The 16,756-nt window shown below is 33.0% G+C and overlaps 1 protein-coding gene across 1 annotated transcript in view; it reads right to left on the bottom strand.

Annotated features, from left to right (window-relative positions):
* Window positions 1–16,756, bottom strand: part of TEX11 (testis expressed 11) — a 283,928-nt gene that overhangs the window by 230,802 nt on the left and 36,370 nt on the right. The window contains exons 7-9 of the mRNA XM_064483187.1: window positions 13,668–13,748; window positions 13,221–13,340; window positions 2,639–2,719 (exon numbers count right to left, since the gene is read on the bottom strand). Coding sequence (XP_064339257.1) covers window positions 2,639–2,719; window positions 13,221–13,340; window positions 13,668–13,748 — 282 coding nt within the window. The remainder of the gene's footprint in view (window positions 1–2,638; window positions 2,720–13,220; window positions 13,341–13,667; window positions 13,749–16,756) is intronic.

Genomic DNA, 16,756 nt, shown 5'->3' with positions numbered 1-16,756 from the left:
GCAAAAATATTTGCAAATCATATAAAGATTTAATATCCAGACTATATAAAGAACTTTTCCAAATCAATAACCAAAAGAAAAACAACCTCGTTTAAATAAAGAGGCAAAGGATTTGAATAGACATTTCTCCAAAAAATATATGCAAATGGAAAATAAGCATATGAAAAGATGCTCAGTGTCATTAGTTATTAGGGAAATGTAAATCAAAGGCACAATGAGAAACCACTTCACACCTACTAGGATAACAATAATTTTTTTAAAGCCCAGAAAGTAACAAGTGTTGGTGAAAATATGGAGAAATTAGAATTTTCATTTATTGCTGATGCGAATGTAAAATGGTGCAGCCACTATGGAAAGCAGCTTGGTGGTTCTTCAGAAAGTTAAAAATAAAATTACCATATTACCAACCAATTCTAGTCCTAGATGTATATCTAAAAGAATTAAAAACAGGGATTCAAACAGATACTTGTTCATCAATGTTCACAGCAGCATTGTTTACAATAACCAAAAGGTGGAAATAACTCAAGTACCCATCAATTGATGAATGGGTAAACAAAATGTGGTATATGGTATATACATACAATGAAATATTATTCAGCCATAGAAAGAAATATAGCTCTGATACATGCTACAACGCGGATAAGCCTTGAAAATATTAATGCTAAATGAAATAAGCCAAACAAAAAAGGATAAATATTGTATGATTCCACTTTCCTGAAATATCTAGAGCAAGCAAATTCATAGGGACAAAAAGTAGATTAGAGGTTACCAGGTGCTGTGGGGAGGTGGTAATGAGGAGTTATTGTGTAATGGGTAGAGTTTCTATTTAGAGTGACAAAAAAATTTTGAAAATTGATAGTGGTGATGGTTGAACACTGAGTGTACTTAATGCCACTGAATTTTACATTTTAAAATGGTTAAAATGGCAAATGTTATGATATTTATTTTTACCACAATAAAAAATTTATTACAGTAGAATGCCAGCTAGTAAATACAGAAGGACAGAATTAGAAAAATAGCCAGTTGTCAACCATCATAGCACTAATTTAGGCAAGAAATCTCAATTGGATGGTGAAAGTGGGATGAGAAACTGGATTTTACATAGTCCCAAAGCATCACCCCACAAAACACTTATGAATAACAAAGGGAAAAACATAAATTTACAATGGAGAAACATGGAAGACACAATTTTAATCAAAGTTAGCACCACCAGCAATAGAATAAATTGATTCTGTATGCCACCCAATAGGAAGCCATGAGGAAAGCATAGAATCACTTCCTTGATCTTTCTGGCCCCAATTTCATAACCTTGTCTAATCATGAGAAAACTCGGAACAAACCCTAATTTGGTTAGGGTGGGGAAATTGGGGAGATGTTGTTTAAGGGTACAAACTTGCAACTAATAGATAAATTCTGGAGATCTAATGTACAACAGCATGATTACGGTCAACAATACTGTATTATAAATTTTAAAACCGCTAAAAGACTAGGTCTTAACTGTTCTCAACACAAAAAATGATACTTATGTGACATAATAAAGGTGTTTGCTAATGCTACTACAGTAATAATATTGTAATATGTAAATGTATCAAATCAACATGTCATATACCTCAAACTTACACTATGTTATATGTCAATTATATCTGAATAAAATTTTTTCAACTTTTAAAAAACAAATTAAGCCACATTCTACCACTGTGACTGTTCTGTAATCTATAAAACTGTCAAAGTCATGAAATTCAAGGTAAGAGTGAGGAAGTATTCCTGAGAAAAGAGACTAGATACTACGTGAAATCCTAGATTGAATTCATTCTTTGTAAAGAATAGAATTAGGGAACTTGAATGGGGTCTCTGGGCAAAGAGTATACAGAAGTTCTTTGTACTATTCTTACAACATTTCTGTAAATATGAAATTGCTTTAAATTTTTTTAAAGCCTAGAAGAGTACCTCACATAATACTGGAATACTGACAATATATAAATATTTACCAAATTAAGTTCTACATTACAACACAGAATTAGAAAAGTAAGACCAATCTCACAAGTAGGTACAATTGATGGAGTCCTGGGAACATTCTCCATAACATCCAAATGTATCTTTGTTATCAATTCCCTGTGATATAAAGGCTGAAGTAGGCATAGGCACTGAAACAGGGATGAAAGAATGAAAAGGGAGGTAAAGTGGAAAAATTAAAAATCTACTCTGGAATCCTGATGAGATGCAGTCTGTGAAATTGGCTTTATTTATCCTATCAAATCATTCATACCTCCAAATTCCAATATAGAAAATTACTATGGCAATGATATGATTAACTGCTGTCGACTTTGTCGGCAGGGAAATAAACTCATTTTTTCTTTCTTTCATCACATAGCATGAAATATAGGGGAAATATTATCAAAATGGTTTGACAGTAAAAGGGAAAGCAAAGAAATGTTAAGAAACAACCCATATCACTTTTTTAAACAACTTTTCTAATAAAAAAACAAAGGAAGTAAAGTATTTCAAGACTCAGTAAGTAAGTAGAACTGATCTCAAATATAATCTCTAAAGGAGGACATGAAGTAGTAATGATTCTTCCTAGAACTTGATATAGCATATTTTCAAACTCTTGGAGAATAAATGCAGAGATTTCACTCACCATTCTGGGGACTCTCATCAACATATCTTTACAGCGCAGTACACATGTAGATGCTCTTTGAAAATCCTCTTGAGCAATTGCCTGGGAAAGCAAAAAAAAATATGTCAACAATTGTTTAAAGTGAAATAACAAGCTATTTATATATAAATCAATTTTAATATATTTTAACTGGCATCAAAAAGTCTTAATTTGTTTTCTAATTTTATTAGCAACACTAGCTGGTCCAGCTAAACATAATAGCCAGCTCAAAATACAGAGAATCTTGGGTACACACAGAGTTGACACTGAATGACTGGGAGTCATTTAGTTTTTCTGGAAATGCCCAAACTGGTGTACAATCTTATTATATTATGATGTAATGCCATGTCTGATAGATGCTTCCCCAGCTTGAATAGCTCTCATATTTATCTCCACACTAAAAGAATTTTTATGTTAAACAGCAGTCTTTTGCCTTAAAGTCTTAAAACAGGCTCACAATAACCTTATTGTCTGAACTGGTGTGAACATCTGCTATAAAAGGCAGTTTAGTGCAATTCCATCTTAGAGCTAGAAGAGCTACTTTGATTATTTATTACTATAACCCTGAACCTTATGCTCTTGTGGCTTTAACTTCCTCATCTATAAAATGATACTGTACTAGATTATCTCTAAGATTCCTTTCAGCTATACTATTCTATGACTGACACTCAAGTGAATGAAAACATCTATCATACGTTACTTAGACACTTGTAGAAGAGGCTTGTTTGAGAATTTAGCTGATAAGGCCTATTTAAAAATGGGCATATAGGTATAAATCTTTGTAACCTTGGATTATGTTTTATTCTAAGAGTTTTATATTCTTAGTTCTTACTTTTCGGCATTTGACCATAAATATGGGGTATTTTTCTGGACTCTCAATTCTTTTCAATTGATCTATGTTTGTCTCATGCCAGCAGCACACTGTCTTGATACTATAATTTTGTAGTAAGTTTTGAAATTAAGAAATGTGAGTCTTCCAACTTTGTTCTTTTTCAAGATCCTTTTGCCTATTTTGGGTCTTATGAATGCCGATATGAATTTTAGGATCAGCTTATTAATATCTGCAAAAAACAAGGAAGTTGGAATTTTGATAGGGATTAAACTGAATGTGTAGATCAATTTCAGGTAATATTGCCATCTTAACAACATTAAGTCTTTCAATCCATGAATATAGAATATCTTTCCAATTATTCTGATTTTCTTAATTTCTTTCAACAATATTTTATAGTTTTCAGTGTACCAGTATTTCACTTCTTTTGTTAAATTTATTCCTAAGTATAATTCCTAAAGAAAATTATCTCTATTCTCAAATGGCATGATCCTGTATGTAGAATATCCCTAGAAATACACACACACACACACACACACACACACAAACTATTAGAACTAATAAACAAGTTCAGCCAGGTTACAGAGTGCAACACACAAAAATCTATTGTATTTCTATTCACTAACAATGAGTAAACCAAAAATGAAATTAAGAAATCAATTCCATTAAATTGACAACAAAAAATTACAAATTAGGAAAAAATTCAACAAAAGAACTGCAAGACTTATACACTAAAATTATACAACATTGTTGAAGAAGTTAAAGAAGTTCCAAATAAATGGAAAGATATCCCATGTTCACAGATCAGAAGACTTAATAACCTTTAAGACGGTAATGCTCCCCAAATTGAACTACAGATTCAATGCAATTCCCATCAAAATTCTAGTTGGCTTTTTTGCAGACACTGAGACACTGATCCTAAGACTCATAAAAATTTAAGGGACTCAAAATAGGAAAAATCATTTTGAAAAAGAAAAACAAAGTCACAGGGCTCACACTTTCCTATTTCAAAAATTACTACAAAGCTACAGTAGTCCAGGGTATGGTATTGACATAAGAATACACATATAAATTAATTTAATAAAACTAAGAGTCCAGAAATAAATCTTTACATTTAGGGCCAACTGGTTTTTGATAAGGGTGCAAAGACAATTCAATGAGTAAAAAAGTCTTTTTTAAAAATTGGTGCTAGGACTGGATATCCAATGCAAAACAATGAAGTTGGATACCTACCTCATGCCATATGAAAAACTGACTCAAAGTGGATCAAAGGCACAAATGTAAAAGCTAAAAGCTATTAAATTCTTACACTAAAATATAGGAGTAAATCTTCATGATCTTGGGTTAGGCAATGGTTTCTCAAATATGACAACTAAGCACAAACAACAAATGAAAATAATAGACGTCAATCTTCTTCAAATTGATATATAGGCTGAACACAATTCCAATCAAAATTCCAGTTAAAATTTCTTGTAAATGTAGACAATATTATTCTAAAATTTATATGTAAAGAAAAAAGAATTAGAATAGCTAAAGCAATTCTGAAACAATAATAAAATGGAGAGAATCACTCTACCCAATTTCAAGACTTTATAGCTACAGCAATCAAGACAGTGTGGTACTAAAAGAAGGACAGACCCATAGATCAAAAGGAAAGCATGGGGGGGAGAGGTATAGCTCAGTGGTAGAGTGAGTGCTTAGCATGCAGGAGGTGCTGGATTCAATCCCCAGTACCTCCATTATAATAAATAAATAAACCTAATTACTCTCCCACAAAAAAATTTTTTTTAATTTAAAAAAAAGGAAAGCACAGAGACTCCAGAAATAGATCTACTCACATAAGTATAGCCAACTGATATTTGACAAATGTGTGAAAGCAATTCAATGGTAGAGGGATAGTCTTTCCAACTAAAGGTGCTAGAGCAACTGGATATTCATAAACAAAGAAGGAACCTCAACCTAAACCTCACACCTTACACAAAAATTAACTCAAAATCAATCATAGATTTAAATGTAAAAGGTAAATCCATAAAACTTTTAAGAGAAAATCTTTCAGATCTAGGGCTTGCTGAAGAGTTTTGAGACATGACACCAAAAGAATAATCTACAATAGAAAAAAAAATTGGACTTCATTGAAATTACTTTTGCTCTCTGACTCTATTAAAAGGATGAACAGACAAGCTACAGATTAGGAGAAAATACCTGCAAAACATTTTTGACAAAGGACTCAAATCTAGAATATATAATTCTCAAAATTCAACATTAAAAAAAAATCAAACAATCCAAATAGAAAATGGCCAAGAGACATGAATAGACACTTCACTTAACAGAATATACAAATGGCAAATAAGTACATGAAAAAAAGTTCAACATCATAGCCATAGCAAATTAAAACCAATGAGATATCACTACACATCTACTAGAACAGCTAAAATAAATTAGTCACAATACTAAACGCTGGCAAGGATGCAGAGAATGGGATCTCTAATATATTGCTGGTGGGAATTAAAATGACACAGCCACCCTAGAAAACAGTTTTGCAGTTTCTTTAAAATAAACAACTAAACATACACTAACCATTTGACCCAGCAATTGCACTCCTGGGTATTTATCTGATAGAAATAAAATTTTACGTCCACACAAAAACTTATACACAACTATTCATGCCAACTTTACTTGCAACAGCCAAAAATTGTAAACAACCCAAATTCCTTCAATAGTGAATGGCTAAACAAACTGTGGTACACCCATATCACAGAATACTACTTGCAAATAAAGAACAAACTATTGATACACAAAACTCGGATGGATGTCAACGGAATTAGGCTAAGTGGAAAAAGCAATTATCAAAAAGTTACATATTATATGATTCCATTTATATACCACTCCCAAATGACAAAATTATAGAGGTAGAGAATAGGTTATTGGTTGCCTGGGACTGGGGATGGGGGAATGAGTATGACCACAAAGGGAAGCACAAGGGACCTTTGTGGTGATGGAACTTTTCTGGGTGGTGATAGTGGTTACCCAAATCTACCCATGTGATAAAACTGTATAGAATAGTAGACACACACAAGCTCATGTAAAACCTGTAAAATATGAATAAGGTTTATGGATTGTACCAACACCAGCTTCCTGGTTTTATAAAGTACTATGTACTATATTTATGCAAGATGTTACCCAGGAGGAAAATTAGGTGAAATGTATGCTAGAACTCTCTACTATTTTTGCAACTTCCTATGAATCTATAATTATTTCAAATAAAAGTTTTTTTTATCACATTAGTTAATATCACCAGTAATTTGATCAGAAAAGTCTAAGTATCCAGAAGCTGTCAAGCTCATGGTGGAGGTACAATTTTTCTAAGATTCTAATTTTTACTTAAACATTTAAATTTTATCCCTGGCAACAAATATTGTCAGTTGCTTTCCTAGAAGTTGCATTCTCACTTCATTCATTTTTATGAAAATGTCTGCTAAATACCCAAGTCCAAATTAACAAAATTTATCTATGAGTCATTCTTTCCAGTAAAAATGATGTTCTGTGAAAACAGAAGTAGCTAATTCAGCTCACAAACCAATCACATCAGGGCCTTTCCTCAAGACAATCATCACACTTCGATATACAGCAGAAGTACTCTATGGGTACTTCCCTTTTCATTACATAGAATATTAAAACACCAGATACTCAAAGGTCAAGATTTAATAAAAAATTAATCAGTTTCATTGTTTCACCAAGTGCATTTTTAAGTAAAACCGACATTCTTTTAACTCCAAGTGTGTAGCAGTGAAGAATACAATGACTACAAATAAACGTTATACCACTGTCTTGATTCCTGTTAAAGGGTCAGCAGTTTTTCCCACCATTCTTTTTGCACCACAAGTATAAATGCCAACACAGTTTTAAAAAAAGCAATAATGTCTTAGAATTATTATGAAAATACTTCTGACCTACAGACCCTCCCACTATACTAACTTCTTCCATTGCCTCATCATCCACCCAGCCATTAAACTCCTACCATTTGTCTTCCACTTTTACCTTGCTACTAAAACTGCTTTCTAGGATCTCTGTCATCTTCCTAAATGCTAGGTCCAATAGCCTTTTCTCCAATCTCATTTTCTGAAGCACTAGCCACTGCTAATCATCCTCTTTTCCCTGAAATTTTCTTTTCTTCTCATATATGACTCACTGTTCTAGTCCTCCTCATCTCTGGCATGTCATCCAACTTTTCTGTTTCCACTACTTTTTGCTACATTCCCCCTCCAAAATGTAAATGTTTGTGAAATTATTATCCCCTTTTTCCTGCCTTCAAAGACTGAGTGGTTCAGTCCTTCTCGTTGAGCACAAATGATTGCTTCCTTTATCTGCCTCCTTTCTTCCCATTCTCATTGCTACTACTATACTCCAGGCTCTAGTCACTTTATGCTTACATTATGCCTCCATTCTTTTCACTTTTTCAATCCACCCTAAGCACTACTGCCAGGTTACTTTTCATTTGGTGCCACCTTAACTATTCCCAAAAACCTTCAACCACTCCATTGCCTTTAGGAAAATATCAAAATATTTTTCAAAGACATATATTTGGGCCTTCTCAACTTGGTCCAACTTATTTCACCAAACTGTGGACAATTAAAGCACATAGGTCTCAGCAATAAACCTACCTAAAGAGGTAAAAGACCTGTACTCAGAAAACAACAAGACACTGATGAAATAAAATGAAGATGAAACAAACAGATGGAAAGATATACCATGTTCTTGGATTGGAAGAATTAATATTGTTAAAATAACCATACTACCCAAAGTAATCTACAGATTCAATGCAATCCCTATCAAAATACCAATGACATTTTTCACAGAACTAGGACAAATAATTTTAAAATTTGTATGGGAACACAAAAGACCCAAAATGGCCAAACAGGCTTGAGAAAGAAGAACAAAGCTCAAGAATCATGCTACCTGACTTCAGTCTGTACTACAAAGCTATAGACATCAAAACAGACACATAGATCAATGCAACAGAATAGAGAGCCCAGGAAAAAACCCACACACTTATGATCAATTAATCTACAACAAAGGGGGCAAGAATATACAACAGAGAAAACACAGTCTCTTCAATAAGTGGTGCTGGGAAAACTTAACAGCTACATGTAAAAGAATGAAATTAGAACATTCTCTAATACCATATACAAAAATAAACTCAAAATGGATTAAAAACCTAAATGTAAGACCAGATACTATAAAACTCCTAGAGGAAAGCATAGGCAGAACACTCTTTTTTTAAACATTTTTAAATTGAGTTATAGTCATTTTACAATGTTGTGTCAAATTCCAGTGTTCAGCACAATTTTTCAGTTATACATGAACATACAAATATGTATTGTCACATTTTTTTTTGCTGTGAGCTATCATAAGATCTTGTATATATTTTCCTGGGCTATACAGTATAATCTTGTTTATCTATTCTACATTTTGAAATCCCAGTCTGTACCTTCCCACCCCCGTCCCCTTGGCAACCACAAGTTTGTATTCTATGTCTATGAATCTGTTTCTGTTTTGTATTTAAGTGTTGTTTTGTTTTGTTTTAGATTCCATGTATGAGCAATCTCATATGGTATTTTTCTTTCTCTTTCTGGCTTACTTCACTTAGAATGACATTCTCCAGGGGCATCCATGTTGCTGCAAATGGCATTATGTTGTCGGTTTTTATGGCTGAGTAGTATTCCATTGTATAAATATACCACTTCTTTATCCAGTCACCTTTTGATGGACATTTAGGCTGTTTCCATGTTTTGGCTATTGTAAATAGTCCTGCTATGAACATTGGGGTGCAGGTGTCATCCTGAAGTAGGGTTCCTTCTGGATACAAGCCCAGGAGTGGGATTCCTGGGTCATATGGTAAGTCTATTCCTAGTCTTTTGAGGAGTCTCCATACTGTTTTCCATAGTGGCTGCACCAAACTGCATTCCCACCAGCAGTGTAGGAGGGTTCCCCTTTCTCCACAGCCTCTCCAGCATTTGTCATTTGTGGATTTTTGAATGATGGCCATTCTGACTGGTGTGAGGTGATACCTCATTGTAGTTTTGATTTGCGTTTCTCTGATAATTAGTTTTATTGAGCATTTTTTCATGTGCCTTTTGATCATTTGTATGTCTTCCTTGGAGAACTGCTTGTTTAGGTCTTCTGCCCATTTTTGGATTGGGTTGTTTGTTTATTTTTTTCTTATTGAGTCGTATGAGCTGCTTATATATTCTGGAGATCAAGCCTTTGTCAGTTTCATTTGCAAAAATTTTCTCCCATTTCGTAGGTTGTTGTTTTGTTTTACTTATGGTTTCCTTTGGGAAGAACACTCTTTGACATAAATCACAGCAATATTTTTTTGAAGCAAAAGGAAACAGAAGCAAAAATAAACAAATGGGACCTGATTAAACTCTTGCACAGCAAAGGAACCCACTGACAAAATGAAAATACAGCATACAGAATGCTAAAAAGTATTTGCAAATGATATGATCAATAAGGGGTTAATAATCCAAAATATATAAAAAGCTCATACAACTTAACATCAAAAATACAAACAACCCGATTTAAAATGGGCAGAAGACCTCAATAGACATTTTTTCCAAGGAGGACATGTAGATGGCCAACAGGCACATAATAAGATGCTCAACACTGCTAATCATCAGGGAAATGCAAATTAAAACCACACTGAGGTATCACACCTGTCAGAATGGCTATCAAAAAAGAACACAAATAACAAATGCTGGCAAGGGTGTGGAGAAAAGGAAACCCTTGCACACTGTTGGTTAGGAATGTAAATTGGTGCAATCATTGTGGAAAACAGTATGGAGGTTTCTCAAAAAACTAAAAATAGAACTACCATATGACCCAGCAATTCTACTCCTGGGTATATATCCAAAAAAAAAAAAAGAAAAGAAACCCACTAATTCAAAAAGATACATGCACTCCAATGTTTGTAACAGAATTATTTACAATAGCTAAAGTATGGGAGCAACCTAAGTGTCCATCAACAGATGAATGGGTAAAGATGTGGTATGTATATATACAATGGAATACTACTCAGACATAAAAAGGAATGAAATTTTGCCATTTGCAACAGCATGGATGGACCTGGAGGGTATTATGCTAAGTGAAACAGAAAGAGAAAGATACTCTATGTTATCATTTATATGTGGAATCTAAAATATAGAACAAACTAATGAATATAACAAAAAGGAAACAAACTCACAGATATACAGAACAAACCAGCAGTCACCAGTTGGGAGAAGGAAGGTGGTAGGGGCAATATAGGGGTAAGGGATTAAGAAGTACAAACTATTATGCATAAAATAAGCTACAAGAATATATTGTACAACACAGGGGATATAGCCAACATTTTAATAACTATAAATGGAGTATAATCTTTAAAAATTTTGAATCACTATATTGTACACCTGAAATATATAATATTGTACATCAACTATACTCCAATTAAAAAATAAAATAAATAAAACACATAGGTCTTTTTCACATGAACTACTATCAAGTCAAATATACCCCTCCACAATGTATTATATAGAGAGTTGATCTCTTAAATTTTGGATTTTTATAGGTTCAAGGAGGCTAAGTGAAAGCCCAAGGTCACAGAGCAAGCTGGTAGAAGAGTTAAGATATAAGACCAAGACCTGCTGGACTTCATATCAGTTTTTCAGTAGTTGCATTAATGTAACCAACAAAGGATATTAACATTAAAAGGCAAGACAAAATTATCACAAGGTGTTCTCTTTTATATAGTTAATCTAATTTGTAGGGTAGGGAGCATTAGGCTAAAAGTCAAAATCTTGGTTCTGGTCATAGATCTTCAACTAACTCACATCCTCTCTCTGAACCTCAATTTCATTATTTAAAAAATAAGAAGGAATTAAACAAAACCTAAAAAAAATGTGAAGACATCCCATATTCATGGATCAGACACTTAACATTTTTAAGATAGCAATACTCCTCAAACTGATCTACAGATTCAATGCTATCCCCATCAAAATCCCAGCTGGTTTTGCTGCATAAATTGACAAACTTTTCCTAAAATTCATATGGAAATGCAAGAGACCCAGAATACTCAAATGATCTTGAAAAACAACAAAGCTGGAAGACTCATATTTCCTGATTTAAAAACTGATTAAATAGCTACCGTACTCAATGATCTTGAAAAACAACAAAGCTGGAAGACTCACATTTCCTGATTTAAAAACTGATTAAATAGCTACCGTGGCATTGGCATAAGGATAAACATATAGATCAATGGAATAGAATCAAGAGTCCAGAAATAGACCCTCACATTTATGATCAATTAATTTTTGACAATGGTTCCAAGCATTCAGTGGGAAAAGAATAGTCTTTTCAACAAATGGTACTGGGACAACTGGATAGCTACATGCAAAAGAATGAAGTTTGACCCCCACTTCATGCCATACCTTGAAATAGATCACAGATCTAAAGGTAAACGCTATAAATCTATAAAATTCTTAGATATGTAGAAATTGGAACCCTCATACACCAGTGGTGGGAGTGTAAAATGGTACATCCATTGTGAAAAACCATCTGATGTTTCACAAAAGGCTAAACATAGTTATCATGTTATTCAGCAATTCTATTCCTAGGTATACATCCAAGAGAAATAAAACCATGTGCATACAAAGATCTGTACATGAATGTTCACAGCAGAATTATTCATAATGGCCCCAAATTGGAAACAATCCAAACATTCATCAACAGATGAATGGATAAACAAAACATGGTATATCCATACAGTGAAACATTATTTGGTAATAAAAATATTGATATATGCTACAACATGGATAAACCTTGAAAACATGCTAAGTGAAAGAAGCAAATCACAAAAGACCAATTGTTGTATGATTTCATTTATGTAAAATGGCCTGAATAGGTAAATCTATAAAGACAGAAAGTAGATTAGGGTTGCTAGGGCTGGGATCAGGAGGAATAGGGAGTGACTGCTCATGGATGGGAGGGGTTCTTTTTGGGTAATGAAAATGTTTTAAACTTAAGATTGTGGTGAAGGTTGTACAAGTCTGTGAATATACCAAAACCACTGAATTGTACATGTTAAGTGTGTGAATTTTATAGTATATAAATTGTATCTCAATGAAGATATTAAAAAATAAAAATAGATTTTTCACGTCTCTTTCATTTTTAGAATTATATAATTATATACAGTAAAGTCATCACAGCTTACATTTTGTCAACTGAAAATGCACATCTAACTGCATGGTGACAAAAGGAGGAAACCCACAAGTCAAACAGAGGTAAAGTACAACTTTGAACAGTCACATCAGCAGACTTTTTAAAAACATCAGGAAACCACTGAGAATAATTGCAAATGTGAAAGCTCTTTTCGGGCAAATATTTTAGGTAAACTGTTTGAATGTAAGAGAGTCACAAACAGAGACAGGTGTTTCAAGTAGGGACAATGCCATAAATAAATGATAGATATTACATGCAATGGCTGAAAATGATGACTAATTATGATTAGTTATCAATCTTTTCAATCTCATTCACCCCAACAGATACCAATCACCATTAGTAATGTTACTTTCAGATATAAAAGATTAAAAAGGTTAAATATAATATCCTATAAAAGGCTAATGACAGTTTATTCTAATAGGTCACATCTCATCACTTTTGCATTTACATATAAAAAATGCCCCATTGTGTGATACCTACTGACTCTGCCTGGTAAGAAAGCACTTTAAAAAGGTCCCTTTCCACAGCAATCTTCGGCATAGTTGCATGGGCCTCAGTGGAGCTTCTCTGCATTAATTTGACATATAATTGCTCCAGACCCTAGAAAATAAACCATAATACAATGGAATGATGAGAATAACCACAACTATTAATTGCCACAAGTAAAAATCAGTAGTCACTTAAAAAGGTATTAGTGAATTTGAGTAAATATTTGCAATGTTTATGACAGACAAATGATTAAAGTTTTTAATAATAAAAAATTATTGTACAACTCAAGAAAAATAAGTAAATCACAAAATGAGGCAAAAATAAGAGAAATGAAAGCAACAAATAAACATGAAAAAGTGTAACCTAATTAGAGATCAAAGAAATGCAAAATAAAATGACTGTGTTTCACCCACTAAAAAAAAATCAATGGTAACTTACAGCCATGGCAGCTTGAAAAAATTCATCAGCGACAATAGCATTTCCAACATCTACCCACCCTTTTCCAGTTCTCATATTCATCTGGAAGAAAGAAATTAGAAAATAATTTTTAAAAATTCATCCCTCCTCCAAACTGGTTGAGGATGGTACTGGGGAAAATATATAATCCTCTGTCCATATTCAGTAGCATAATCCACAGAAAACAAAAACATAATAGTCAGCATTTATTAGAGTTCTGTGTTCTACATGGAACTCCAAAATTAAGAGAAATGTTCTTAAGAAAAGCAATGGTAAAAAATTAATAGCCTTGAAAACACATCTTATAAGGAAATATTAAAAGAAAACCTTGGGATAATTTAGATAGGAAGAGTAAGTTCTAAAAAATTAATGCTTCACATATTTGAAGAAAGTTATATGATAAGCATTAGACTGTAAGCCAACACACCTGGGCTCTATTTAATTATATTTCTAATAAATTTTTATTAATCTAGCAAATGCTTATCACGTATCCTTTACATACCAGGAACCATGAAGAAGCTCACAATATAATAACTGACAGACATCTAAATAAATAGTTGATATGTAATATGCACAAATGCTGTGGAAGCAAACAAGGACTGAATCAAGATGGAGGACTAAGCACACACTACAGCCACTCCTTCTATTATAAATTCCTAGAAATTATGTATATATATATAATATATTATAATATACTATAAATTTTATACTATAAGTTTATATATAGTATATAAATATACTATGAATTTTTTATACTATAAATTCCTAGAAATGATACATGCAATATCATATAAATAAATATTATGATACATATCATATTATATATACATTATTTCTTGGGATTTTATATATATTTTCTAGAAATAAAAGAAAATATATACATATTTTCACATTAACAATAGTCCTAGAAAATAAGGTACATTTTTCAGTTGATCTAAAATTATAAGGAACCTCTGAAAAATAGACATCAAATAGAATGAGGCAAAAACCCACAACCTAAAAAGCACAAAAATGCAAAATGTGGAAACATTCTGGATGTGAACAGTAGGAGTAACAGGCAATAGGCTTCCCCCTCAAGAGGTAACTTTTCCCCTCCTCCCCAGGAAGGAACAAAGAATATAGTCACTTAGACTAGAGGAAAGTAGAGTTCCAGACAGCTGACAGCAAAGGTCAATGCAAAACCTCTGGTCCTACCTCTCCATCTGTCACTGGATTCAGATTATAGTAAATAGTGCGACACAGTATTCACATAAGACTATCAAGGAATCTGAAATCAAATATGAGCAAGAATCACCAAACGTTTGAGGGAAACCAATACTATGTAGGGACATCACACTTAAACAGAATACCTGAGGAAACAGAATTAAGACAGCTAGTAGATGGAAAAATAAAGAGAAATACCACTTTTATCCACAGAATTATGGTCACAATCAATAAAATGCTCCTCTTAGTTTTCATTCTTTGAAATCAATAAAGCCAAAAATGCAAATATTAGAGGTGACAGAAGTTGGAAGGTCAAAGGTGATGAAAGGGAGAGAGAATGGTAAAGATACTAATACACTCACAGAGTTGAAAGTAAAGATACACTCTCCAAAACTGATGGAGAAAGAAATAAAAATTTAAATTTATTATTTAAAGTTTTAAAAGATAACCATCAGATAAACTGAAAACAGTATAACTAACAAAAACTGAAAGGAGTAGTGGGAGGTAACAAATGATAGATAGCATGAGATAAATCTTCACCTATCATAGCAAAAAGAAATCGATCATATATAAAGCTGATACATCAAGATATAATTATAGGCTGAATTGTGTTGCCTCTATCCCCCAAATTCATATGTTGAAGCCCTAACTACCAGTACATCAGAATGTGACTATATTTGGAGATAGGGCCTTTAACAAGATGATGAAGTTAAAATTAAATCATTAGGGTGGGCTCTAATCCAATCTGACTAGTGTCCTTATAAGAGGAAATCTGGATACATAAAAGGACACCAGGGATGTGCACACATAGAGGAAATGCCATATTAGAACATAGCAAGAAGGCAGCCATCTGCAAGCCAAGGAGAGAGGCCTCAGAAGTAAACAAACCTGCCAACACCTTGATCTTGGATCTTGATCTTGGACAGAATTGTGAGAATAAATTTCTACTGTTTAGACCACCCAAACTAAGGTATTTTGTTATGGAAACCCTAGCAAACTAATATAGTGATATAAGCACATGATTAAGATACATGGAAATAAACCTGAGAAATAAAAACAAAAATGGTTACAAGTAATAGCCTTAAAAAAGGAAAAGACATACACACAAGGCAGTTCATTGCAGCACCCAAATGTCCATCAAAGAGGGCTGGTTGAGTACAATAAGGTACATGTACCAACTGAAGACTGTGTAGCTATAAAAAATGAGGAATATCTCTATATACTGCTATGGAGTGATCTCTAGGATATAATGTTAAATGGGGTAAAAAAAAACCAAGATGAAGTATCTATATGGAATGCTACCAATTATTTAAGAACCCTGGGAGTGGGGAAGATACAAATACATACGTGATTGCTTATGTTTAAAAACCAAAAGGAGAGAAAGACACTCTATGTTATCATTTATATATGGAATCTAAAAAATAAAACAAACAAAAGTATATAATAAAACAGAGACAGACTCACAGATATAGAGAACAAACTAGTGGTTACCAGTGGGGAGAGAGAAGGAAGGAAGGACAAGATAGGAGAAGGGGATTAACAGATACAAACTACTATGTATAAAATAAATAAGCAACAAGGATATGATGTACAGCACAGGGAAACATAGCCATTATTTTATAATAACTTTAAATGGAGTATAATCTACAAAAGCATTGAATCACTATGTTGTACACATGAAACTAACATAATATTATAAATTAACTATACTTCAATAAAATAAATGCATACATACATGCATACCAAAAGGAAAAACAATGAAATAAGCAAAATAGTTATCTACAAGGGAAGGGAGGAAACAGGGTGAAGATGACAGAGATAGAAGCTAGACTTATCTGTTGGTTAACTAATCTTCGACAAAGGAAGCA

This window comes from Camelus dromedarius, chromosome X, assembly GCF_036321535.1.
Source record: "Camelus dromedarius isolate mCamDro1 chromosome X, mCamDro1.pat, whole genome shotgun sequence".
NCBI classification, from domain to species: Eukaryota; Metazoa; Chordata; class Mammalia; order Artiodactyla; family Camelidae; genus Camelus; species Camelus dromedarius.
The sequence above is the reverse complement of the archived record's forward strand: the minus strand, read 5'-3'. Positions and strand labels throughout refer to the sequence as shown.